We start from the raw sequence: 27912 nt of genomic DNA on the forward strand, positions 1-27912 counted from the left end.
ACTTGGAGGTTACTGATTCACTTTAATAGATTTTGAATCCATGTGGGATAACCATGCAGGATTTTATACTGACATTTTAAATATATGTCTGAAAAACTGCCTCTGAAAACTTAATCAAATCAGAACAGAGTTATTCTTTTGAATCCAGTCATTGATTCTGAATTCTCATCTTTATTTTCTTTTGCAACAGCTGTGAGGACAGATGCCCCTTTCATACCAGACCATGTGCAAATGGCAAAACAGCGTGTGCAAAGCATTGCCGCTTTCCAAAGGAGAAAAGGGCTGCCCAAGGGCCCCACAGCCGAGAGAATCCTTGATTCAGTGTTCCAAGTTCCCTATCCCTGTCATTTTTAACAGCATGCTGCTTTGCCAAGTTGCTGTCACTGTTTTTTTCCCAGGTGTTAAAAAAAATTCGTTTTACACAGCACCACAGTGAATCCAGACCAACCTTCCATTCACAGTTAAGGAGTCCCTGGTTCATGGATGTCTTCTAGCTGCAGATGCCTCTGCATACCAAGGAATGGAGAAGAGGGGACCCATGTAATCCTTTTGTTTAGTCTTGTTTTTGTTTTTGATTTTTGGTGAATGAGAAAGGTGTGCTGGTCATGGAATGGCAGGTGCCATGTGATTGATTACTCAGAGCAGATGAGGAAAACTGTAGTCTCTGAGTCATTTGCTAATCGCAACTCTTGTGAATTATTCTGATTCTTTCTTATGCAGAATTTGATTCGTATGATCAGTACTGACTTTCTGATTACTGTCCAGCTTATAGTCTTCCAGTTTAATGAACTACCATCTGATGTTTCATATTTAAGTGTATTTAAAGAAAATAAACACCATTATTCAAGCCATAGAATTTTGTGTTATTTAATATGTTTCCACTCTATATTTATGCTAAAGAAAAAGTGTTTTAAAGAAAGAAAGGAATTTCGAAGTGGAAGATGCAGGAAGAGACACAAACACTGAACCTCAGTTTTGGGAAACCAAGGGAATAGCTCTCAGAAAGGTTAAGATTCTAAATGAGGCTAAGCAAATGCGGCCCAAGAATCCACTGCGAATCACTCTGTGCTTTGAGATTAAATGGAACTTGACCTGATCGCCATCCCATGCCCTTGACCTCTTTGAGAGTTTGCATTTCTTCTGGCCACCTCTGGCTCCAAGTTTCTGCACTTACTCAAATCTCAGTGTCATGGACATCCCAATTCTCATGGCAACACAGTTCTTCTCTCTGTTCTACAGCTATTGCATTTTTGTTTTTGTTTTTGTTTGTTTGTTTGTTTGTTTTTTAAACAGAGTCTCACTCTGTCGCCAGGCTGGAGTGCAGTGGTGTGATCTCGGCTCACTCCAACCTCTGCCTCCCGGGTTCAAGTGATTCTCCTGCCTCAGCCTCCCGAGTAGCTGGGTCTACAGATGCACGCCACCACGCCCAGCTAATTTTTGTATTTTTAGTAGAGATGGGGTTTCACCGTGTTGGCCAGGATGGTCTCGAACTCTTGACCTTGTGATCCATCCTCCTCGGCCTCCCAAAGTGCTAGGATTACAGGCATGAATCAGCGCACCCGGCCACATAAAGCCTTTTTCCTCAAAGTACTCCAACATCTAATTTGTTGGTAACATAGACTTCATTGAAATTTTGCCATAACAGAGGGAATTTAGCAGCATTAGCAGAGTTAAGTTATGTATTAAATAACTTAAAATGAATCCCTGCATAGTATCTTGCATAGATAGATATGTATATAGACACACACAACCCATTATGGTACTTACAACACATTTGTGTAAATAGCTGTGTTTCTGTTTATCTCCCCACCATACTGTGACCTCATTATGACTGGAAACTGTGTCCTGATCAGATTTGTGTAACCCAGGTTTCTCAGGCCAGAACACCCTGGAACAGTACAATCAAAAGGAGAAAGACAACGATAAACAAAGGAATAGTAAACAAATGTAGCCCCATGGTAGTGGCATTGTTTGATCCTGGCCTAAATCCCTACCCTTCCTCTGCCAGGGTTCCTAAGCAGTTCTTGAATTCTCCCTTCATTCACTGAAATTCTCTGAAGCCTGGGGCTCCAGGTCCTTTGATGCTTCCCTGGCTTTAACTCTCAGTCCCTGCCCTGGGGACACGAGCTAACCTTCACCTGGCCTTGGAACCAGTCCCCACTGTGCTGCCATTGTCATTGCTCTTGTCATTTACTGGTGCCAACCCAGTCACTCCTCTTCTGCCACTGTTCTTCTTGCCCTCACTTTATGACCTTGATGTCAACAGGCTTCTTCCTTCTCATTTTACTGTATTTTTAATCAGGCTTCTGAAAATGCTTGCACATAACTTAGTTTTTGGAAACATACTCAGCATTCGACTCTTTGCTTTGCCTTTTTATTCAGTCTCTACCACTCCCCACTTCTCCATGATATTTGGTTAAATTCCTTTGAGATTTGGTGCAGAAGACAATTCAATGATACCACACAATTAAAGCAGTTACTTTGCTTATCCTCGACTGGCAAAAAGAGGGGATGAATCACTGAGGAGAAAAGACATGAATTTAAGGACAGACTCTGCCACCTAAACACATTGTAAGCCTGAACAATGTCATCAAGCCTCAGTTTTCTCATCTGTCAAATGTAAATGATAATCTTATTTCCCTAAATCTCAGAATGGATAATTTCATTAGAGTTAAAAAATTGAACAATACAATGTGTCTTATAACTCAAAGGAATTATTCTAAAGGAAAGAAGGGAGACTGAACAAATCCCAGAAGCTTGGGACCTCTGAGATGTTCTTGGCTTATACTGGATCCTTGGATCTGTCCTAAAACCAACTCAAACCATGTTTTGGCTCGAAATGCCTCTGGCTTCATAATTGCCATTTAGATGGAGATTATCATAAGGAATTCTAAGCTAAGCCAAAACTCAATGTGATCTGGCTTTGTGCTTCTAAAACCCCTTCCTCTGCTTCCTCCTTAATTCCCAATTACCATCAAGATCTGCACTTGGATCCCTGAGGCTGGGTCAGGATGGGTCTGGTCCTTGAGGGCGGAGGTGGGGTAACTGGCCTGTTGCTTTATTATAGTTCACTAGACATTGCATGGAAATATTTGTCATACTAACAGCCCTGGAACATGAGTTGAAAATTCTCAACTTGTTGCAAAATAAAAGTATGTGAGAAACTCCAAGAGCTTTAAGCAAACACAATAAATGCCAGCAATGCATGATGTCCCTGATTACACCACAGGGCCAGAGAATTATTAATGTGACAGCACACATCATAAATCTGTGACTAAAACGGTGTGGCAGGAGGCCCTTTAGAGATGGAAACAGATTAGGCAGCACGATGATCAGAGTTGAGTGAAGATTAAAATACTGTCTGAGAGACTTGATAAAGGAAATTATACAAACATTACGTTTTAAGGCCCTTAAAAAAAGCCATAGTTCAGTGAAAATTGTGAGCTTAATAGATTTGGTCAGCAAGAGCTGGACTTTGTCTAATTTAGTCTTAATCCTCAGTGTGAGAACAATGTCTTGCATATATTAGGTACTCAATAAATAATTGTTTAATAAATAATAAATTATTACATTGATTTTGTGACCAGCAAATGAAATTATCTCTTTAAAAAGTGAAGAGTAATTTTACATAATTCATGTTTTTCAAATTCAGCTAGATTACATGCATGTCTGAATTATTCAGATGTTGCAACTCTAGAAAGCAATTTAATCTATTCTCAAAATATTTATGAAGTGAAAATGAGCAAAAAAATTCTGTTATTTGACCCTTGTTAATGGCTTAGTGAAAGAAAGTCTGTCTTTGGTAATTTTATCACTGATATTGTTTGTTCTGAAACAGTGGTCAGTAAGCAATGGCCCATAGGCCAATTTCAGCTCATTGCCTGTTGTTTTGGTAAATACTGCTTTATTGGAACACAGTTATGCTCATTTGTTGATGTGTTGTCTATGGCTACTTTTACTCTACAACAGCAGAATTGAGTATTTGGGGACAGAGGCTGTATGGCTTGCAATGCTGAAAATATTTACTCTTTGGTCCATTACAGAAAAAGTTAGCCAACCCTTTGTGTAAAAATATTTCTTATTTTATCATGTGTCATCAATGAACATTAAATATAATGAATTAGACTGCTTCTTGAACCCCTATAAAAAATGACACTGTTACCTGGCCTTGATCGATTGTTGGAATCATCTGACCTCACCTTATTTCAGTCATTGTGTAGTGTGTAACCCAATGAAGCTAAAAATTTACAATGATTTAAATTTCAGCTTTCCACAATTTAAATAAAGTCATGGATACATTTATTGATGGGCTCTAGTTATGTTCGTGGTATATCTCTAAAATGTTAGTGTTGATGGCGTGGACTCTAAATAGATATAGCGCATAAACACGTTAGTTTTGTTTGTTTGTTTGTTTTTGTTTGTTTTCTCTCTTTTTTCCAATGCCCTGGGTAAAGTAAATACTCCTAAAGAGTTAGGGGATTTTTTTTTTTTTTAGTTTTTTTTGGAGACAGAATCTCGCTCTGTCACCCAGGCTGGAGTGCAGTGGCACAATCTCGGCTCACTGCAACCTCCACCTCCCAGGTTCAAGTGACTCTCCTGCCTCAGCCTCCTGAGTAGCTGGGATTACAGGCTACAGGCCCCCATGCCCAGCTAATGTTTGCATTTTTAGTAGAGACGGGGTTTCACTATGTTAGCCAGGATGATCTTGATCTCCTGACCTTGTGATCCTCCCGCCTCGGCCTCCCAAAGTGCTGGGATTACAGGCGTGAGCCAACGCGCCCGGCCCGGGATTTTTTTTTTTTTTTTAAAGTGTAAGCCCACAAGGACAGGGTGAATGATAAAGTCAACAGAAACAACAATGTTCTGAAAGCTGAAAAGCACGCAGATAAGTTGTAAATGATTTGGCCAACCTGAAAAAAACATAATTTAAGCCAAAAGTTGGGAAAGATGAGTTCCCAAAAAGCTCAGAAGTGGGTGTCCCAAGCACCTCTAGAAGTGGGAAGGATGAGAGGAGTGCTAAAATGAGGTTCAGTCCAAAAATCTGTATAAGAAACAGTTTGATCCCAAATCTTCTCCCACATTCCCTGTGGTGGAGTGACTGCTCCTTCCAAGCCCAGGCAAAAGATGGATTATTAGTCATTTGGCTATGGTAAAAGAGAGAGCATCCAGAATGGGGGATGCCTGACATCCATGAGGGCAGGGTGCTGAACTAACAAGAGGGTTAAGTGAACGCGTACATACTAGGTGCAACCACAATTCAGGCAGTTGGATCTGTACTTGAAAAGTGTTTCTCTGGGGGGAATCTTACCAGCCTAAGAGAAAAGACCTAAAAACAACTAAAATTAGCTGGGGGAGGGACTATCAATGGAACAGCCCAATCAGGTCAACAAGCCCCATTCCTGGGCTCAGACCTCAGATCAGCTCCTTTGTCCCTTTCTTTTAAATATGAGCAAGCAGCCATGAATTCCCAGACATCCAGGGAAAATTTCTAACATGAAAGACAGAGAGTAAAACACACAGAAAAAAGCAATTTGGATGAAACAGAAGAACACTTCAAATCATTAATAGCCAGGGGGTGAGGGAAGAAGGTGAGACAATGCAACTAATAAATAAAATGAAGGTGTTATTAAAAAAGAAAATGTCAGAGGACATAATAGAGCCCTAGGAAACTAAAACTATTATAATAAATTAAAAATTCAATAGAAAAAAAGGAAGACAGAGTTGAAGAAATTTCCTAGGAAGTAGAATAAATAAGAAATTAAAAGTGAAAAGATAAGAAGGACTAACATCAGAATAACTGAAGTTACAGGAAATGAGAAGAGACACAATAGGAGATGTAATCGACAATTTAAAAATTCAAGAGAATTTTGAAGTACATGAGTTGGTAAATGAAAAGGCTCCCCGAGTCCCTAGTCCAAAAGGTGAAACTATGCCTATACCAACGCACAAAATGATGACATTTCAGGACACAGGAGAATAAGAGATAATATATAAGTTTCCAGAGTAAAGAAAAATTATGATAATTTCAAACAAAGGGCCAGGAATCAGAATGACATTAGACTTCTCAACAGCAACACCAAAAGCTAGCAGGCTAGAGCAATGCTGCTAAACTTCTGAAGGAAAATAATTTCTGGCCTACTATTTGGCACCCAAACTATCAATAAAATTGGAGGGCTGAAAAATAAATTTTCAGACATCCAAGTTCTTAGAAAATCCCCCCATCTCCCATGCACTCTTCCTTAGGAGGCTACTGGAGGATGGTCTTCAAAAAAGGGTGCTAAAACAAAAAGGAGGACACTGCTCAAACAAATCCCAATATCCTGTGATTTTCCTTGTCTCTCTTTTTTTTTTTTTTTATTGCCACGAGAAAACATCGGGTCCTCATTGCCTCTAGTCTAGAGCTGGTTTCTTAAGCTATAATGTACGTACTAATCATTCCAGATCTTGTTAAATTGCAGATTCTGATTCAGCAGGTCTGGAGAACCTGAGGGTCTGCATTTCTGACTAGCTCCCAGTTGCTGTTGTTGATCTACAGACCCTACTTTAAATTGCAAGGAGGCTTCCGGACTACTGAAACAGCCTAATTGGTCTCTTCTCCAGCTGTGCCACTTTTTCACCTTCCTTTTCTCCAGTTCTTGGAACAATCTTCCTAGGACAAAGCTTTGATTGTGGTTTGACATTTCATCTCTATATTCCGCATCAAAAAGAAGTGACTGCCTTAGTTACTCTTTCGCACCACACTAAACCTTTGTTTCAACAGTGTGTCGCCTAAAGTTTATCAATATAACGAGTTTTTAAAATACTAGTAACATCTTCATGTTCAAGGTATCGAATTGATTCTTTTATATCCACTGGTGTTTAATTTCTGCATGTTTTTATTTCCAAATTCTTATTCTTTTAAAAAATGTCATTTCAAAAATAATTTGAATTGCGTCTAGAGTGAATTCTTCTTCCATTGTTACATTTGTGTGTTGTCTTTCTTAGTATTATATATCTTCCATTGTTTTTGAATTTTGGTTTATAAACCAATCTTGAGAGCTCGCTCTCTCTCTCTCTCGCTCTCACTCTCTCTCACTCTCTCTCTCTCTTACTCTCACTCTCTCTCTCCTCTCCCCGTGTGTGTGTGTGTGTGTGTGTGTGTGTGTGTGTGTGCTTATATCCCCCAGACTAACAGTGATAGTGGAAAATTGCAAATTATGTTGCTTGGCTCAGTTCCGTTAGCAAAGTTATATCCCCAGACTGTTGGCAAAAAATTCTTTCAATGTCTCTTCACAAGTAAGGGAGATAGTTAAGCAACGAGGCTTGGTTATCTATTGCTATATAACAAATCACCCAAAAACTTCATGTTTTGAGACAATAATGATTTATTATTTCTCATAAGTATGTGGGTTAGTTAGGATGAGCTAAGTGGTTCTTTCGTTCCACATAGTATAGGCTGAAGTCATTCTAGTGGTTATATTAAGTTGGGAACTCACTTACTACTGGAATGCCCAAGATGACCTCTTCAGGGCTTCTCTCCATGTGACTTGCCATTATTCAATGTCTTGTCTGAGCTTCACAGCATGGCCATTGGCTTTCAAGAGGAAAAGTTCCAGCAAGACGTATCCCAGTAAATAAACACTTATTAAGCATCTGTGGCATCTCATTTACTAATGTCTCTTTGGCCATTCCAGTCACATGCCCAAACCCAGAGCCAATGTGGGAGAGGATTACACAAGGTTGCCAATATGGAATACTGGTTTAATGAAGGTCACCATTGTAACAGTCTCTCACAAAACTGGTTCCTGTATCAAGCCGCACACGGAACCCTGCTAGTCTATTATTCTACAGGGGCTGAACCCTGGTTCACATCTTCCTGCTGCCACATACAGAATCCAGGACCTATGTGACTTTGTTCCTGATCATTATTTTGCATATTTGTTCTGTTTCTGATACACAGAAATGTTTATCTTCTTGTTTAAATCACAGCTAAAACATTAAATTTTCTCATTTATATTGTATCACTTATTGTTCTATTTGAAGCAGAATCAGGAGTTAGGAGTCTCAAAATACTAATTGCAAATGTGATCTTGGCTGGAAGTCCGCCTCAACATCAAGCCCGTTTTCCTTAGTAAGATCTTCCACCAGTTTGCTCTAACCTGCATTGAAAATGCCACTCTTCTATCTGCCCACTTTCCCTTCCTTTGTCATCACAAAGCAGTGTTTGCTGGACAGCACCTGTCTGTACCTCATTCATGTTGTTCTTGGAATTATCATGTTCCCAAGAGTTGCACGACTCCATCTACTTATTCTTCTAGCTAAATGCTGGCAGCTAGAAATACTCTTTCCCTTTGAACTCCCAGTATCTTTCTTATATTTATCTTATGGCATTTATCACTTCCTGCTTTTTATCATAGACATTTACATATGCCTTAACTCCATCTTGGTTCCTTGCAAGTAAAGCTCGTGCCAGGTTTTCTCTCATCGTGCTTTGTACACAGATAGTAGGCTCTCAAGACATATTTGTTGCCTTCCCACTCCAAAATTATCCCCAAGAGCTAATTTACATATGAAGTTACGAAAAACTGAATTTCAAGGGAAGATGGTATCTACATTTATTTTACATCTTCATCATCTCAGGTCATTTAATACTAAAACTGGTACCAATTGCCCTCATATTTTGTTAAGTGCAATCATAAGATAATGCATGTAAATATCTTAGTCTAATTTTAGTGGTTCCTGAGAAAATTCTCTCAAGACATACCTTGAGACCATATATTTAGGCAGGACACTATAATTACAATCATCTCCAGATTTATATCTTAATCTTGCTTCTAAAAATTTCTTTTGACTTTTTAGAATATAGCCTTAAATGGAGACCTTAAGATTTAACTGACTATAAATGAAGTCATGTACCCAGGTGAGACTGTGAACCCTTGGGAGTCGGAATCATGATTTATTTACCTTTTAATGCTCAGTGCCTAGCACAGAAGCTGGAGCTTTAAATAAATGTTCAATGTTTTCAGACTTTGTTGGAACAGCCTGCAGTCTCCTCAACACCCTTCCCCACAGATACTCAGCAACACTGTGCCTCTATTAATATCTATTTATAAAGGTCAGCCTAGTCTATATTTGAAACACAAAGAACCTTTTAAGAAAAGTGAAGTTCTTTTGACTATTGATAACATGTATAGGAAAAGCTAGAAAAAACAAAAAGCTGTTGAAACACAGGGACTATGCTTAATATTCCTTGTATTCCCCACAAGGCCTTTTACAGAGCAGACACTCAGTAAATGTTTGATGATAAAAATAAGAAATATTTGTTTTATTCTGAAAAAAGATTCACGGTGGAATTTCAAGTGTGGATTGTGATCAGAACTATGGCAGGGGCAAACCAGGGGCTCAGTAAATGAGGCTTAACCCTCATTTATAACTTCCAGGATTTCTACCCCCTTCTTTGTCTTAAAACCTATTACAAAAATGAAAAGGAGACCAAAGCAATGCTGTACCTATCTGGTAGTGTCGCTGTTATCTGTGAAACCAACTACAAATTATAAAGCTTAATTAAGTGTCCTTGAGTCTTCATCATTGTAATTCTCCCATGCTTCATCAATATCAACACAGGGCAAAGTATCTATTGCTACTCTTGCCTTACTCATCAACTCATTAATTCAATTCAAATCCCACAACTAAAATGCTCTTTCAATGATGTTATTGCACTGTAATTTGTATAAGGTACACTCCATGAAACACTTTCAATACATTTTATTGGGCATCTAATATGTGTCAGGGAGCGTGCTGACATTGGGTAAAGAAATTCATGTATTAAACTAAAACTTACTGAACATACATTACCAAGAACAGATCCTGCCTCAGCTTACTATCTGGCAGGGAAGGCAGACATTTAACAAGCAAATACAATTTCCAGTTTTCAGAAAGCAGTCCATGTGAGATCTCAAGAGACAAGTAATCAAGGATCAGGGTGAGGAGGGAGAATGCAATCAGCAAACAACTTGAATATCATCTGATAAATGTTATACCAGCACATGGCCAAAGTACTATTAACACTAAAAAGTGAGAGTATTTCATTCTCTAGAGGCTTGGGAAAAGCATCAGAAAGGAGCTGACATTTTCAGGGATGAATAGGCTTACACTAAGCTCAATAAAATGGGTGCCAGTAATGGTGGCGGTGATGGTGCTCAGAAAGGAATTTGTTCTCGAAAACGCACGTATGGCAGGGATGGGGGACTCCAAGTACCAGCTGTGACGCATGGATGACCATCACACCACTCTCACTGATTCTTTAGCTTCCTGGTCAAGCACCATCATAACTAGTTGAACCAGTTCGAATGGAAGTTGATATTTCAGATCAGACCTCATATATTTCTCCCAGAGTGTAGAGTTGCCATATAAATAACAAGATGTCTAGTTAAATTTACATGTCAGATAAAAAACGAATGATTGTGTAGTGAAATCCCCAATATTTGGTACATGCTTGTATTAAACATCATTTGTGCTTTATTTGAAATTGAAACTTCATAGTTTCATCTGTTTTGACTTTTTGTGTATTTTTATTTGCTACATCTGGCAAACGTCCCAGAGCGGTAAGAACGGCCACGGTTCTGCCGTGGCACAGCTGATTACAAACAAAAGGTCTCTCCAATCAGCAGCAAGCGGGGAGTGAACTGGCGTCCAGAATAGAGACGCTGTAACCAGGAAACCAGGGTGGGGCACCCACCCTACCGACGGCAGCTTCTAGGAGACGGGCGCAGGCGCGCGCTGACGTTGCAGCCCGCGCTTAAGGGTGGGGACGACAGAGCGTCGCTCTCGGACGTGACCTCAGCGCCTCTTTGTGATTGGTTACCTAGGGGGCGCGGCCCTTGGGCGCGGACGCCTAGATTGGTGCTGAGGGACAGCAGGGAGGGACTCAGGCTGTAGCCGCGGGAGGTCCGGACACTGGCGGCCATGGAACTAACCGGTGAGTACGGGTCTCGCCGCCCGTCTCTAGCGCTCTGGGCCGCTTTTGGATGGAGCTGTTCTGCGCCCGTGGGCTCGTGGCGGGTGGTGGAGGGGTTGAAGCCGACCCGGCTCGAAGCCCGGAAGTTGGGTCGGAGGGTCTCCAGAGTAGGTTGGATCTGAGGGTGCGTTTAGGACGGTTCCTTGGCTCAGGAGGGTGGGTCGAGGGACTGGGGTTTTCGGAACCCCGGGCCTGAGACCCACGTCCACTCTCTGGCTGTTTTCCTTCTCTCTTTGGGCCTGGCCAGTCCCCGCCATGAACCCAGCGGGGTCACTGTCTGAGCAGGGTCATCCCCTCCTTGGCCCGAGCGTTTCCCCGGCGACCTCTGAGGGAATCAGGGAGTGAAGCTCAGACAGTGCCTAGGAATTGTCGGTGGAAGTACCATTCTCTTGACCCACAACTCTTGCCAGGTCTCCCTAAGGTTCTTAAGGAACCGCTACCGCTAATGATCGCCCGGGACTCGTTGGCCGTGGTCGAGAATTTTACAGTAAGGTCTTCTTTGCCACTTTAAGTGGCTGGGTGGGAACCTTGGACAAATCACTCAACTTGTCTGGCTTCTCATTTATAAAGCGAGAGAGGTATTCACTAGAGCTCCAAGCCTCATTTCGGCTTTAAAAGCTAAGATTTTGCGATTGTGCAGCATATTGAACTTTTATGTCAGAGATGTTTGGAGTGAAAACCTGGTGGAAGTGGGCAGACTCCTCACAGAACGTTGCAGGCTGAGGACAAAATTTTAAATGATATTATTTGGTTCATTACTCACTGCTTTTGCTATCTTTTAAAACTGGTAGAACTGTAAGTTCGGGTTTAGGTGACCACAGTAAGAAAATGTTAGTTAAGCCACCTAAAAGTACAAACTTGGGGAATTTTCGATATTTGGTAATATTGAATCTTAATTAGTAAATTCAGGTCAACAAACACTTCTGGAGTCTTTCTGAGAGTGTATTTAAAATGTAGATGAGGCCGGGCACGGTGGCTCACACCTGTAATCCCAGCACTTTGGGAGACCGAGGCTGGTGGATCACCTGAGGTCAGGGGTTCGAGACCAGCCTGGCCAACATGATGAAACCCCGTCTCTATTAAAAATACAAAAATTAGCTGGGCGTTGTGGTGTGCACCTGTAATTCCAGCTACTCGGGAGGCTGAAGTGGGAGAATCGCTTGAACTCGAGAGGCAGAGGCTGCAGTGAGCGGAGATTGCTCCACTACACACTAGCCTGGGCAACAGAGTGAGACTCCCTCTCAAAAAAAAAAAAAAAAAAAAAAAAAAAAAGTAGATGAATTTGTTGGAGAGAATAGACAGTTAAGCCTTTGCACATACAGTTAATTGGCATTTTCTGAGTTTGCAGGTGAAACCGGAAACTCGGAGCTTTAGGATGGTTTCTCGTTGTATAGTTGTGTTTTCTGGAGCCTTGGAAATCTTATTTGTAAAGCTGAGGAAGATTTTGACTAGATATCCAAGATTCTTTTTAGCTTTAGATGTCTAAGAATGTATAATAGTACTAAATATTGAGTGGGCGTTTCACATTAATAAGGCTTTAGGGGACCCCTGAGATAAACATTTCGCACTTTAAATGGAGAAAATGGTCCCAGATACAGCCCATCTCTAGTTTTAGCCTTTATCTTTAGACACCACACTGAAGGGAGGGACACTCATTGAGTTAGAAAGGCCGGCATAACTGAAAGAAAAGTTTAAAAAGTGAAGGGAGCAGTTAGATAATCACCCTCTTTGGTTTTTGTGTTTTTGTTTTGTTTTGTTTGAGACGGAGTCTCGCTCTGTCACCCAGCTGGAGTGCAGTGGTGTGATCTCGGCTCACTGCAATCTCCACCTCCCAGGTTCAAGCGATTCTCCTGCCTCAGCCTCCCGAGTAGCTAGGACTACAGGCAGGCACCACCATGCCCAGCTAATTTTTGTATTTTTAATAGAGATGGGGTTTCATCATATTGGCCAGGCTGGTCTTGAACTCCTGACCTCAGGTGATCCACCCACCTCGGCCTCCCAAAGTGTTAGGATTACAGGCGTGAGCCACCACACCCGGCCTAAATAATCACCCTTTTTGAATAAGGAAGGAAAACATGTGGATTGTTTGCAGCATGTGCTCTGGTGACATTTGAAAAAGGTGCTCTCAAAAAGATAGTTAGAGCTCCAGGTGTGTTTTAGTGTAAACCACACAGGTAATACTAGCAAAACTTTATGAGATTAATTGAATTAGTGACTAAGCTCTACAGCAGGGGTTGGCAAACTTTTGTAGAGGACCAGATGGTAAATATTTTCAATTCTGTGGGTCATATGGTCTCTGTTGCAACTACTCTGCTCTTGTAGCACAAAAGTAGCCATTCACATAAATGAATGGGCACACCTATGATCCTATAAAACTTTACAAAAACAGGCAGTGGACCGGTATAACTGAGTTTGAATCCTGGCCTGTTTTAGTTGTCTGTTATTTTTTACCGAACCACCCCAAGACTTAATGATGTAAAACAACAGCCATTTTGTTATTTTTCATGATACTGCAGTGAGCTAGGCCCAGCTGGGTGGTTCTGTTGGTCTTGCCGGTGGTCACTAGGAGACTGCATTTAGCTGGTAAGTTGGCTGGATGACTGGGCCTCTGGCTCTTTCCATGTAGTCTCAGAGCTCTTCTTTCTCCATATTGTCGTATCTTCCCTTGCCCCTCTAGCACAGTAGATGGATTTCTTACATGTTGGCTTAGCATATCTAAGAGTGCACAAGTGAAAACCACCGCAGCTTGGAAACCACCACACCTTTTTTAGGCTGAGGCCAAAAATTTGCACATCACTTTCACTACCTCCTATGGGCTAAACCAGGTCCAAATGCAAGGGAAGGGGACTATACTATAGAAGGGCATAAATACCTGGAGACATGACCACTAATGAAACAGACTGCCACATTGTGTTACCTCTAAGCACTGAGTAACTGAACAAATTTCTTAACCCCTTTAAGCTTTAGACTTTCCATTTTTAAGATGGAGTTGATAACTCATGGAGTTTTGGTGAGGCTGCAATAAGATATCGAAGACTCTTAGCATGTAGTGGCTGATGTATAGTGGCCATTTAATAAGTATTAATAGAAGCTGGTAAAGTGTAAGAGTAAAGGGGAAATATGTAAACCTGTGTGTATGGATGTGTTTGTATATACTTAATTATTGGAAGAGACTGGTTTGTTGGGCACCATGATATGCTGTGGTGTAACAAACTTACTATTTAAAGTTACACATGTAGCAGTGTTTTTAGGACGAAATTAAGACATCATAGAACCTAGTTTTGTTGTATGTAAATGCCAAGCAAGTAAACGTCAAATGAGTAAATTGATGATATGCTTTGTTTTTAATTCTGGGGAAAAGCTAACAAATTTACATTAACATTAAAACAGTATCTGTATCTGGATTTGTAATAGGAATGTGTTTTGTTTCTGAGCTGAGATCCTGTTTTACTCTTTTTCAGGTAATAGAGGACACATCTCTTAACTGGGTTGCTCTAAGAACTGATGCCTAAACCATCTCAGTATGGCCTGTAGAGGAGCAGCTGGGGATGGCCACCGTGCCTCAGCTACACCCTCTCGGGTTAGCCCTGGAAGTCTTTCCACATGTAGAACCCATGCCCATAATATATGCATGGTATCTGACTTTTTCTACCCAAATATGGGAGGCGTGGAAAGCCACATTTACCAGCTCTCACAGTGCCTGATTGAAAGAGGGCATAAGGTTATAATTGTCACCCATGCTTATGGAAATCGAAAAGGCATCCGTTACCTCACTAATGGCCTCAAAGTCTATTACTTGCCTCTGAAAGTCATGTACAACCAGTCTACAGCCACGACCCTCTTTCACAGTCTGCCATTGCTCAGGTACATATTCGTTCGGGAGAGAGTCACGATAATCCATTCACATAGTTCTTTTTCTGCCATGGCCCATGATGCTCTCTTCCACGCCAAGACAATGGGGCTTCAGACAGTCTTCACGGATCATTCCCTTTTTGGATTTGCTGATGTCAGCTCGGTGCTTACAAACAAGCTTCTAACCGTGTCTCTTTGTGATACAAACCACATCATTTGTGTGTCTTATACTAGTAAGGAAAATACTGTACTAAGAGCAGCACTGAATCCTGAAATAGTATCCGTCATTCCTAATGCTGTAGATCCTACTGACTTCACTCCAGACCCATTTAGAAGGCATGATAGTATAACTATTGTTGTTGTCAGCAGACTTGTTTACAGAAAAGGTAATGAAATGATAGCTATAATTGCATTGTAGAGTTTTTTTCCCTGTAGAAAGCTGTTGAATACTTGTATGTAATGATTGTTTGGCTTTTCATTTTGTTTTATGGTTTTATAATGCTATAAATTATAGCAAAGAAAGTTCTAATATTGGTTTATATATCCAAGAAGAGAGATTTTTCAGGATGGTGGTGAATGCCGTCCCCCAACCTTTGATGTTTTAATGGTTACTAAAAATAAGAACAATAACCTGATGCTGTTACATTTCAGGTCTTTTTAAAAATAAAAACAGCCCTGCACATGTGGTAAAGAAGTAAAGGGCAGGCCGGGCATGGTGGCTCACGCCTGTAATCCCAGCACTTTGGGAGGCTGAGGTGGGCGGATCACGAGGTCAGGAGACTGAGAACATCCTGGCTAACATGGTGAAACCCCGTCTCTACTAAAAACACAAAAAATTAGCAGGGCGCGGTGGCGGGCACCTGTAGTCCCAGCTACTTGGGAGGCTGAGGCGGGAGAATGGTGTGAACCCGGGAGGCGGAGTTTGCAGTGAGCCGAGATCGTGCCACTGCACTCCAGCCTGGGTGACAGAACGAGACTCCATCTCAAAAAAAAAAGAAGTAAAGGGCAGAGGTCACAGATGGCTTTTTTCTTCTGATTGCCAAAGTAATGTCTTTTCATTGCAGATATTTTGGAAACTAAGAAAAGCACAAAGATGAAAACTAAAATCAGCGGTGACTGTATTATTCAGAGATACCCTAATGAATATTTTGATTTATAGCTTTCCTGTCTTTTTTATGTGTACGTACATATACTGAAAATCAGTGAGTGGGCTTGCTCTGCACATTACTGTATTGTAGCTTGCTTGTTTCATTTCATCATGTATAAGACATTAATAACATATTGGCAGGTAAGTGATGAAGAAAAGGGGATTAGATGTCCCGGGATCAGATGATGGGTCTGTCCTGCTGTGTGACTGAGGACAAGTTGCTTAACATCTCTAAGTCTCAGTTTTTTTCATTTGTGTAATTTAAGCAACATTGGGAACCTCGGAAGGGTTCAGTGATAGTTCCTATAAACTATTAGCCTAGTTTGTAACTATCCACTATTATCAAGGAGGTTTTTTGGGTTTTGTTTTTGAGATGGAGTCTCGCACTGTCACCCCCTGGGCTGGAGCGCAGTGGCGCAATCTCGGCTCACTGCAACCTCTGCCTCCCAGGTTCAAGCGATTCTCCTGCTTTATCCTCCCAAGTAGCTGGGATTACAGGCGCCCACCACCATGCCCAGCTAATTTTTTGTATTTTTAGTAGAGACAGGGTTTCACTGTGTTGGCCAGGCTGGTCTCAAACTCCTGACCTCGTGATCCGCCTGCCTCGGCCTCCCAAAATGCTGGGATTACAGGCATGGGCCACTGCGCCTGGCCAAGAAGGCTGTTTTTTGTACCTCTATAGCACTTAATGGACACTGCAGTTGAATGTGTGGAGGCTTGTTTACTAAAAGTCTGACACAGTCTGGTTATAAAAAACAGTGTCTTCTGAGTGCTATTTGAAAACCTGTCCACTAATCAAAAGTGTCATTTATAGTAGGGAATCATTAAAAAAAAAAATAAATACATACCCCCTTAAATATTTAATATTTGAATTTAACTCAAAATATTAATACACACTGAGTTGCCAGTAGTTTGATGTAGGACTGTCAGCTTTGAGTGCTGGGCCACTGGTTTCAGCTGCATCTTGTACACTCCCTTTCACAAAACATAATCTACCATTGCTACTTTGAGTTTCTTTTGAGTGGGGTCAGAACTTAAAGGCATATGAACTGATATGCTTCAGGAATTTTAATTTGTTTTCAGTTTTATACAGTAGTTTAGGACACCCCTCATCTGCCAAGAACTTTTTTCTGTGACTTTCCTTTATTGGATTTTTGAAACTGTTCAGCTTAGTTTTTGTAGAAACTCTTTTTGTCAGTTTATGTGATATTGAATTAAATTACTCAACACGATGACAAGTACAACTGACATCAAACAGATGTGTGAACAAACACAGCTGATTCTTGATAAGCACTGAACTCAGTGGTGTGCCAGTGTGCTAGGGAGTGGCCTAAAATCTAGATGTGGGCCTTGGTCAGTTTACGTTTGGAATGGAGAACCTTGATTGACCCAGCAGTCCATTTAAGCGGAGGTTGGCAAGGAAACTTGGCCTGAACTTCCTTTTCTGGTTTGAAGGCAATGACATGCTTTCATTCTTTAATCAGGGATGTGTGAACCGACTGGCATTCTGTATTCTGAATTCCTCTTGGGACATTAGTGATGTGTTTTTTGTAACTTAGGAAATGTACCTAATTTATTTTTTAACCAAATAGCATATCTTCTTGAGATAGCTAGCTAAGAAAGAGTATGACGCATGTGTGATCAAGGATCAGCAAAATTAACTACCCATACAAAGATTAAACCTGTTACCTTTCCTTCTCTAACGTGATATTTTAACCAGCTGAGCTAACCACCAATGGAGTGATGGTATGGCCTTTCCTGTACTCAATTCAGTAACTGAACAGATATTTATCGAACCCTCTCCAGATGCCAGGCACCCTGCAGAAAGTAACATTCTTAGAAGGAACAGCCATACCTGTAGCCCAAGAATGAGTAGTTATATTAATGGTCCATTCCTTATTAACAAATTAATTTCCTCAGGAGTTTATTGGACCAGATATCAAAGTCCCACTAGAATGTCTTAAGTGAGAGAGAGGATAAATCAAAGTTTTCCCTATCCAGGCTTTTTGGCTGCCTTCTTCCTGAGCCTCCTCTTCCAAGTCTGTTTTGCTCTCAGTCAGGATTTACCAGCACTCTGTGCATGTGTAGGCACGCTCGCCCGCTTCCTTCTGTAGTGGTAATGACAACCTACATTTGTATTCTGCAGTTGATAAAGCCTGTTCGTGGTATAATACCTCATTTGACCCTCCCAACAACTGTAGGGTAGATGTTATCTACATGAAATTGAGTCTCAGAGAGGGTAAGTAACTCACCCAGGTTACACAGTAAGTAACAGAGATGACACACGTGAGTCCAGCTTTTCTTGAGCTAAGGTCTCCTCTTTCTCTACCATGCCCAGCCACTCATATCCTAGGTATAGATCAGAAGGTTGTTAAAAATATTGTTAGACTGAGCTTTAAAAGCAGTTTGAATCAGAGATTTTCATTGTCTGTTTTGTGTTCACATGGCAGTCGAAAGTCTCTAGGTTCCATTGCGTTATACCCTTCTTAGAGGCTCCAGAAAATTTTTTTTTATAGTGGTGGGGAAAAGCCTTTATTCTTAGAATAAGAATATAGATCTCTGGTAATAGTAATCAGTTCCATTTCTTATGAGATAGTTGTCAGGAGTAAATGACATAATGAATTTAAAGTATATTGCCTGTCACAGCAGGCACTCAGTTCCTGTTAGCTATTATCATTTATGACTATTGCTCTATGTTGTTTTTTATTTGTTTGAAGAATGGGCTCTTAACCTTGTATGAGAAAGAAAAGGGTGAGGAAGAAAATGGATTGAAGGAATTGTAGATGACTAAATGTTAAAAGTCATTAAACTACCTTCTGGTTTATCTAGAAATCTAATTGAGTGATTTGGTAGTAGACATGAAACAAAGATAGCTATGATTTTAATGAGAAGCCTTCATATTCAGAAAAGCTGTGTGGGAATTTTTGATACATATAATAATAGTTTGAAAGTACTAGCAGAGTTTAGTTAATGAATTCTACTTTGTATTATTTAATAAAAATGACCCTATATATATGTGTGTGTATATATATGTCATATGTATGTGTATATATATGTCATATATATATGTCATTTCTCCTGTCATCTATTTTATAACTGATCTGCCTATTTGGGGTGGAAGATTAATGTAAGAAATACAATTCTTATGTGTGTGTGCATTTTTAAAATTAGTAAACTTAGCTCTAGGTGGATTGTTTTATATTTACTTTTGAATATGTACGATTTGTAATTGTTAGTGAACAGTGAACTAGATTCTCAAATAGTGTTGACATTGTTGTGACTTTGGATAGCCACTCACTTTTTCAGACTAATAGGGCACAATTTACTTTATTGTTTTCTATTACCTGGTATTGTGTTTATATATTATAAGAAAATCATTTTGGAGAAGAAAGGAACCAAGATGCATCCTTTTGTTCTACGGACTGTAGTGATCTAACAGTTCATGCCCTGCCGCCTTCATTTACCCCCATTCCAGGAAAGTGGGCTATAACTGGTTTGAACTTAAATTTTGCTAATAATGTAGTGTTCACTGCAAAATTCTCGGTACCAGCCACGTTTTAAACAAAGTGGAGGCAGCAGTTAGATTTCGTTGCTTAGCCTTTTCCTATGGCAGTAGGTGGAATCACAGACTGATAGAATCTTATAGCTGAAAGAAACTTTAGGTACATAGGAATCTTTATAGATCATAAAACTTTCCCACAATCAACGGGCTTGCTGGTAAAAAAGCTGGGACAAGACCCAGATCTCCAATCAGCTGCCTGCTCTGGAGAAAATGAACTCAAACCTTAACCACCTTACATTTACCTTTTTTAGAAGTATGCAATGTGTAAACACAAATGAATAACTGAAAGAATAGTCTGTTGAGATGGAACAGAGTAGGCCATATTTTGGGTGTGTGGACGGTAATGCATGTCAAGGTCTACATCTTCAAGAATTGTAACTCTTGGGGGACCACTGCCAGTTTGCGAACAATTCCACTCTCCTGGGAAAGGTTTAAGAGAGTTTCTCTCCTTTATGGAGTGCGTAGCTAATACTTTTCAAAATGAGTGGATTTCTCAGTAGTTCTGGTGAATTTTTTTTAAGTTTAAATATTAATATCTCCAACATTCAAATTTATATTTTCAGGGATCGATTTGCTTAGTGGTATAATACCTGAACTCTGTCAGAAATATCCAGATCTAAATTTCATAATTGGAGGAGAGGGACCAAAGAGAATCATTTTGGAAGAAGTTCGGGAAAGATACCAGCTGCATGACAGGTATTGATGAATTTCATGTTGTCTTGAGGGAGAAGATGTCAATTATCTCTATTTGGTTTTAACTGCATGCCTGCCTTAGGTGTGTTGCTTCTCCTACATGTAATTGGTATACATATAATTGATATAAATCTAATGCAAGGACTTTTCAAAATTTTTATATAAAATAGGAAACCTGGTTGAAGAATTCACAATTTTATTTTTTCCATTAGCCCAATATTATTTGACTTTGGGGGGCCATTGTTGGAGGCACCATGAAAGGCACAAAAAACAACTGCTTTAACTGGAAGCGTTTGCAGATTTCCAGGCCATACTGTATAGTGATTTAAGTAATAGGGCTCAAATCATGTAAATTGCTCTGCACATACAGATTTGGACAGGTCTCTTCCTCAATAACCACACAACACAAGGCATGTACATGTAAAGCGTCAATTTTAATAAAAGGGCCATTTTCCTGTTTAGAAATGGCACTTTAACATTTTAATTATCAAAGTTTATTCATATTATTACATACAAACTAGTTTTGGAGAAGATAAAGTTTGGTATGTGTAACAGAAGTTAGAAATAATGTTTACTGTATGAGTTTTAACCCAACTGCTTCATAAGGCTGTTTCTGTTAGATCAGTGTTTGGTGATACTAATCTTTTGAGGTGGAGAACATTAGCAGCAATAAGAATTTAAGTGTCATATAAATAGCAGACTTGGTTTATAAATTAAGTTTCTTTTGTAGCATGAGTTTTCACTGCCTTCTTTCTTCCCCTCTCATTTGAAAAATCAGGGTGCGTCTTTTGGGAGCTTTAGAACACAAGGATGTTAGAGATGTCTTAGTTCAAGGACATATTTTTCTTAATACCTCCCTTACTGAAGCATTCTGCATGGCGATCGTGGAAGCAGCCAGTTGTGGTTTACAGGTAAAAAGCTTTGAGGGCATTCATGGTTGGGATTTCTGTATATTTTGAAAAATAATGAGACACATTTCATAACAATGTTTTAACTGGTTTTGTTGATCTTCCTGAGGGCATGATTATGGTGGAGCATGCGTTCTTTCTTTCTTTTTAAGATTGTAAGTACCAGAGTTGGTGGAATTCCTGAGGTGCTTCCAGAAGACCTTATTATTTTATGTGAGCCTTCAGTAAAATCTTTGTGTGAAGGATTGGAAAAGGCTGTTTTGCAACTGAAGTCAGGGACATTGCTGGCTCCAGAAAACATCCATAACATAGTAAAGACTTTCTACACCTGGAGGAATGTTGCAGAAAGAACTGAAAAGGTATGTCACATGGTGAGAAAAGATTGTGTCTGAACTCTTACTTGATGTTTCACATACACATTTGCTTTTTCTTACATAGACGTTTACCATTTCTGTTCTATTGCTCAAGTTGATGAAACCTCTTCCAGATGAAAAGAAACAGATTTTGGTACACTTACCGGGCTAAGTGTCTAGTCAAGTTATTGCGTTTGACATTTGAAAATAGCAGTAATACAGTCTGGCCCCATCATTAAAATGGGCATAAAGAAGTTACAAAATGTTCTGAAAGTCACAATAGAGACAAGATGAGTGTTAAATCTACTCTTAGATATTTTCTTGAAGCTGTTGATAATTCTAAAGCAAACAACTCTATTAGGAAATGCATGGTTTTGCTAATTGCAGCAACTTTATAACTTGTGAATATTTTATTCAGGCTACTTCCTAAACCTCTTGTAGCCCTTTTGCTAACTAATGTGATTTTCTCCAGGAAAAGGATTTTTGCATCTTTGGGCTGATTGAGAACATAGTAAGTTAGAATTCAAACTGTACGTGACAAAAGTGGGAAAAATCACAAATGAAAAGCAGCAACAGAGAATTGACGGGTATAGGAAATAGATTAACACCCTTAGGTAGGAGATTACAGTTGTGGGAAATGCTTCCTGAATTTGAATTAGGGACTGCTTTTATTCTCAGTTTCATCCTTTACATCCTTTTCATGATGTTCTCTGCCTCATGCCTCTTCTTACCATGTAACAAGCTGAACAGAAACAACTCAGCTTCTTAGTATGTAGAAATTGTGAACCGGGAAGATAACCAGGTGGAACATGGAGAAGGTAGTAGTTTAGACTAATGCTACCAACGTGATATTCAGTGGAGCAATGAGTTTTTAACCTAGAGTAGATAGCAAGTTGGAGCTGAGGAGAATAGCTCTTTACTGTAAGGCTTTCTTTCTTGGTTTGAATGATGAATTCCAGTGTATAAGATGAACTCATTTGAATGGAAGTTCTAAAAACTTATCTCTAAAAATTGTCTTATACGTTTTCCATTGAAACCTGAGATATTTGCAACAGTCAGACATTTTTGACTGAAGCATTTTGAGACATTCTGACCTTCTACAAGTCTTGTACTATCTCCCCCATATGAAACATGGAAAGTTGGAGTGTAGTGCTTACCTGTTGAGGAGTGCATGTCAGAGTCCCTGGGCAGCCTTTTCAGACTCTCTGTACTCCATCTTGATGTCCCCCTGCCTCCTCAACCACTCCCTATATTCCAATGTTATCCTTTAGGAGCAGAGATAGAATTGGGGATATAATTGGCAGGGATGTTTGGTTAGACAGGTTATTTTGATGATACCATCCTGATCTCCACTCCCTTTGAGAACCACGGCACTGTAAGTTGCGACTTGACCTTCTTGATTGACATCATATAAACCTCAGAAGCCTGAGCCACTGTACGTAATAAGTTAACAGGGAAAGAACTATGGTGACGGTTTGTCAGTATATATTAAAGGGGTTAATTGGGATTTTTTTGGTAACCACATTTTTCGTTTAGTTATACTTAAAGTAATAGTACAGCATCTGTATTTTTTTACTTCTATGGTAATTTATAGTACACTTTTAGAAAAAAGTAAATCCTTGTCTATAATCGATTATCATTGCTAACATTCTCTTCATAGTAGTAAATTGTTATTTTATCACTTAAAACTATAAGTAGATTAATTGACCTGAAATAAAGCTGGACAAAAAAGTCAGTTTGTAGTTACCCTTTTAACCCTATGACATTTTAATTCATTTCAATTCCTCCTTCTTAGTTTAACTGTGCTATTTAGAAAATCGATCATGAAATGAATTTGGAGTTCATGTTGTAAACATACTTTTTCAATTGCAATTCACCAGTCTCAGCATAATTCTCAATGTAATTCTTATTAAAATGTTTGTATTCAGGACGTCCTCAGGGTAAAAGAGCTGGATGAAAACATGCCGTACCTTTCAAGGGCTGTTGACCTGTACAACATGCACCGCATGTTATAACTTTCTTGAGTTCAAAAGGAGACGGTTTACAGGTCTGATATATGAGAATAAACAGAAGTAATACTCAAATTACAAAATATGAATGTTGGCCCATTTGATGTGTTCTGAACAAGTATGTTTAAAGATCTTTGTTTTTTGAGATTTTAGAGCTTAGTACTTGGCAGTGTTTAAAAAGCATGCCACCTACTTGCTCAGCAAAAAACGTTATTTCATTTGTCAACGTTTGACCTATAGTATCTGCTGAAATTTCCCCCATCTCTTTATCTTCTTTTATTTGAAATCCATGAAATGCTTCTGTATGTCCTCACCATCCATGCTCAGCAACATGTACAGCCTCACGTGGCTGTTGAAAGAGGAGCCTCTGTGTTCCCAGAAGTATGCTAGATTGTAGCTCTCTGCTCGTGGTTGATGTCTGCCAGATGCCGGTGAGAGCATCTCAGCTTAGTCAAGGAATCTTCAAAGGCAAATCCTGCTTCAGTACTGCTGAATTAAATATTGACCCTACAGTGGTGACCCCAAAAGCTGTTCAGACTTTGCGGGACTTTGGAATTCTAGTAGTTGGCTAAAATTGATGGTGACTCCCTAGGGGAGAGGAACTGTGGCTTATTCTTTGTATCACACAGCATCTAGCCTGGTGTCTTGCCCAGAATAAGTACCCAGTAAGTTTTGAATGAAATGGCAATGATTATCGTGATTAAGTTCATTAAGGATATCATTACTATGACAGCAACAAAACACAAGCAACTTTTGTTTGCGTTTGTTTATAAAATGTTCCTGCAGGATCCGGTCATTGTTTATCATGGTACAGGTGATGGGGTGATGGGTGAAAGTGCTCACATTTGCCTTCTCCCCTCTAGGTATATGACCGGGTATCAATGGAAGCTGTGTTGCCAATGGACAAAAGACTGGACAGACTTATTTCTCACTGTGGCCCAGTAACAGGCTACATCTTTGCTTTGTTGGCAGTTTTCAGCTTCCTCTTCCTCGTTTTCTTGAGATGGATGACTCCAGATTCTATCATTGATGTTGCAGTAGATGCCACTGGGCCACAGGGTGCCTGGACTAATAACTATTCTCACAGTAAAAGAGAGGGTGAGAACAGTGAGATATCTAAAACCAGGTAGAAGAAAGCCTAGATTGTAAGATTTTCAACATTTCTAATAGTTCTATTAAGACTATGGAAAATAACCTTGCTTTTGGGGGGTTTTGTTTTTTTTAGAGTTAATTTAGTAAGTTATGCTACCTCTATATCATTCAATATTTTCTGTTGAGAAAGATTAAAAAGTTATGCAATTCCTGAGTGTAGAAACTTCTTGCACTTATTTAAAATTTAGGAGAGAACATTTAAGCCACTCAGGTATGACATTTTTCAGACTACTGAAATCCCTGTAGCAGAGATGTTTTAACATTATATTTTGAGAGCTTTGGGTGCTGAAGGGCCAAACGTTTTCTGGGCATTTTTTGGCCAGTTTTTAATGTTACACCATTAGACACTCACCAGATGTTTACAAGTTTTCTTTAGGGAACTACAACAATTATATGAACTGTTTTATATCATGTTCATATACGTTTATTAGAAATCTAAATCACATCTTTAAACATTTATTAGGTTCACTCAGTAGGTGTTACATATAATTAACAGGTTCCTTGAGTAAGATAGTCCATTAGTAACCAGCACATTTTGAACCCCTGCTCTGTGCAGAATGTTGAACTAGATGTTTCCCGCCATTAAGGACCAGGGGTGGATTCACTCTCTGTTTACCATTCAAATGGCTGACTTCATCATAATCATTGTTGATATGAGATAAATATCCAACATGCCAAAAATGCTCATGCCAGTTAATGCCGGGAAAAAAATCACCAACACACTACTAGTACCTGTTGTATGCATTCTCCTAGGTAGAGCCTTCATCTTCAGTTGTGTTTATGAAGATATTTTTTGCTTTTTCAATACTGGGGACCGATATCACTGTTGATAGTGCAGAGAAACCCTCCACATTTTTCAGTGCATATTTGAGTTTTCTATAAATGCCTTCGTGTTTTCTGAGCGGAATGTATGAGGTGTGCCATCCCAAAACCAGCTGCTACCCTGTCCTTTTAATGTAAGTCACTCCCCTTCACTGTGGCCTCGCTGATGTCTGATAAGTATTGTCAGTGTGCAAAAAGCTTTACTTCAGAATGTTTTATTTATAGCAAACCGAGTTGAAAATTTTAGCAACAGTCTTTGTTGTTGGATCGTATTAACTGTAATTGTTGTTGCCCAGAGCCATGGGTTTTTTAACCCCAAATTATCCACATGGTGTGTATTATCAATTCTTTGAACTCTTAAGGTTTTTGTGAGAAAAGGACTGTGAATTCAAAACAGTGAGGCACTTGTGGGTGCACTACATAGATTCTGACAGTGTTGTGATACTGTATAGGATTTTTAAAAACGACAACATTCACAAAATTTGTTACTTTTTAAAAAATAACATGCCTATTACCTGGTTGCACTGATATAAAAGAAATATATTTGTGTTTTGTTTGTACTAAAATGCAAAAGCAAGAGTGCAGTTTTTGAAATCTAGAAGTTAGGGGTACTTTTGTTGGAGAAAAATGGACTGATCTAAACCATTCACTCTTACTGGGATTTTTATGCATAAAAACTCACATATAAACATGAAATAAACAGTGCCAATATTCATTGTAAAGTGAGAAACTATAATATTTGGCTGTTATTCTATTCAACAGGTTTTAGACGCACGCCACCATTTTTTCCTTATATTTTTGCTTGATTTTTTAAAATTGTCATTTAATTCTTAAATTGTCATTTATTTGAGATGGAAATAAGATCTAAAGTTAGTTGCCTTTGCTTGTAAGACTTGTGATTTGCAAATTACTACTTTTAACAAACGGAAGTAAATTTGTTTTACGTAAATCTTGATTTTCAACCTTCCTGGATACCTTAATTGTAACTGTCAGTGTTGCACTGGTTGGTATGTGGAAACACATTGCTCTACCCTGCTACTTACGTTGATTTTAAAGTGAATTTACAGTGATGAGGAATTTGTGAAAACTATATTGTATTTCTTTTGATGTTTCAAAAGGTTGCCTATGAAAAACTGATTTGTTAAAACATGCTACATGTCCAAAAATAAAGACCAGAATGACATTTTGCTAATTTTCTGAGTTTGTCTTATTTTATGACCAGACTATTATTGACTAGTGGAACAGGCTATCCCTGCCCCCGACACATTCTTTTCCAATGCAATTTGGATGTGTTGCTTGGTCTATTAGTAAAACAAGAAATACCCTTTGGGCGATGAATTACTCTGTCATTTTTTGTTTCTAGAATATCTTCTCTGTCTTACTCATGGAATAGCAAGTTCAATTGTGCCTTTGTTTCCTTACCCAAATAAGCCCTTGTTTTTCACTGCCCTAGCGTTATCATGTGAGACAAAGGAAAATATCTACAAACTGTATTGCGTACGTGAGCTACATAATTATGCTTTCTACTTTGCCCAACACAAATTTGTAAACTTTCTTAAAACATTATGAGACTTGTGATTTTCTTTTTTCTTTTTTTTTTTCAGCTCATCAGCTATTGTTAGTGTATTTTCATTCATTTATTTATTTATTTATTTATTTATTTATTTATTTATTTTTGAGACAGAGTTTCACTCTTGTTGCCCAGGCTGGAGTGCAGTGGCGCGATCCCGGCTCACTGCAACCTCTGCCTCCCGGGTTCAAATGGTTCTCCCGCCTCAACCTCCTGAGTAGCTGGGATTACAGGCGTCCACCACCACACAGGCTACTTTAGTATTTTTAGTAGAGACAGGGTTTCACCATTTTGGCCAGGTTGATCTTGAACTCCTGACCTTGTGATCTGCTGTTAGTGTATTTTATGTATGGCCCAAGACAATTCTTCCAATGTGGCCCGGGGAAGCCAAAAGATTGGATATCCCTGATTTAGTTTCTCCCACCCCTTTTGTAGGAAGCAGTGGAAAGCAGTCACCTATGTTTATGTTTTGATTTATCTTATGCCAAAACTTATTTTTGGCAAAGTCGGTAGTATAGGTCTGTGTTTACTTTTGTGAAGTATTTTTAAAGCCTCTTTATCCATCTCTGCATTCCCAAATGAATGTGGCTAGATGTTAAATTGTATCCTATGGCTGGATTTTTTAATATAAAATTATGAAAAAGTTCTATGTAGAATTTGATTTGTAGCCTATAGTACTTGGGGGAATTGATTTTACTTTATCCTTTATCATTTCTATTTGGGTATGGCTCAGTGGTTCTCAACTGGGGTTTGGGGGGACAATTTTGTTTCCCAGGGGACATCCGGCAATGTCTGGTTGTTACTACTAGATGGGGGTGGGGCATTGGCATCAAGTGAGTAGAGGTCGG

General features: G+C 39.4%; 2 protein-coding genes across 3 annotated transcripts in view; both read left to right on the plus strand.

Annotated features, from left to right (window-relative positions):
* The window catches only part of VEGFD (vascular endothelial growth factor D), a 43322-nt gene extending 39020 nt beyond the window's left edge, over window positions 1-4302 (plus strand). The window contains exon 7 of the mRNA XM_007991102.3: window positions 191-4302. Within this exon, the coding sequence (XP_007989293.1) occupies window positions 191-317 (127 nt within the window). The 3' untranslated portion in view covers window positions 318-4302. The remainder of the gene's footprint in view (window positions 1-190) is intronic.
* Window positions 4303-10860: 6558 nt separating this feature from the next.
* PIGA (phosphatidylinositol glycan anchor biosynthesis class A) lies at window positions 10861-26691 on the plus strand. Of its 2 annotated transcripts, XM_007991099.3 has the most exons (6): window positions 10861-10957; window positions 14458-15234; window positions 20121-20253; window positions 21029-21161; window positions 21311-21517; window positions 24384-26691. In XM_007991099.3, exons 2-6 carry the CDS (start codon window positions 14520-14522, stop codon window positions 24648-24650), a joined length of 1455 nt encoding a protein of 484 aa, XP_007989290.1. In that variant the 5' UTR covers window positions 10861-10957; window positions 14458-14519; the 3' UTR covers window positions 24651-26691. The 2 variants fall into 2 exon arrangements, with proteins under 2 accessions (XP_007989290.1, XP_007989292.1); XM_007991101.3 differs by lacking the exon at window positions 14458-15234 and having other exon boundaries at window positions 10889-10957.
* The last annotated feature ends 1221 nt before the right edge of the window (window positions 26692-27912 follow it).

The sequence above is a fragment of the Chlorocebus sabaeus genome, chromosome X, assembly GCF_047675955.1.
Source record: "Chlorocebus sabaeus isolate Y175 chromosome X, mChlSab1.0.hap1, whole genome shotgun sequence".
Classification (NCBI taxonomy): domain Eukaryota; kingdom Metazoa; phylum Chordata; class Mammalia; order Primates; family Cercopithecidae; genus Chlorocebus; species Chlorocebus sabaeus.

What these genes read in the sequence shown, in the direction of transcription:
- PIGA (XM_007991099.3), top strand. Translation starts at nt 14,520, where the DNA reads ATGGCCTGTAGAGGAGCAGCTGGGGATGGCCACCGTGCCTCAGCTACA. An exon ending in CAGACTTGTTTACAGAAAAG is followed by an intron (nt 15,235 to 20,120) that starts GTAATGAAATGA and finishes TTATATTTTCAG; the next exon opens with GGATCGATTTGCTTAGTGGT. An exon ending in TTGCAGAAAGAACTGAAAAG is followed by an intron (nt 21,518 to 24,383) that starts GTATGTCACATG and finishes TCTCCCCTCTAG; the next exon opens with GTATATGACCGGGTATCAAT.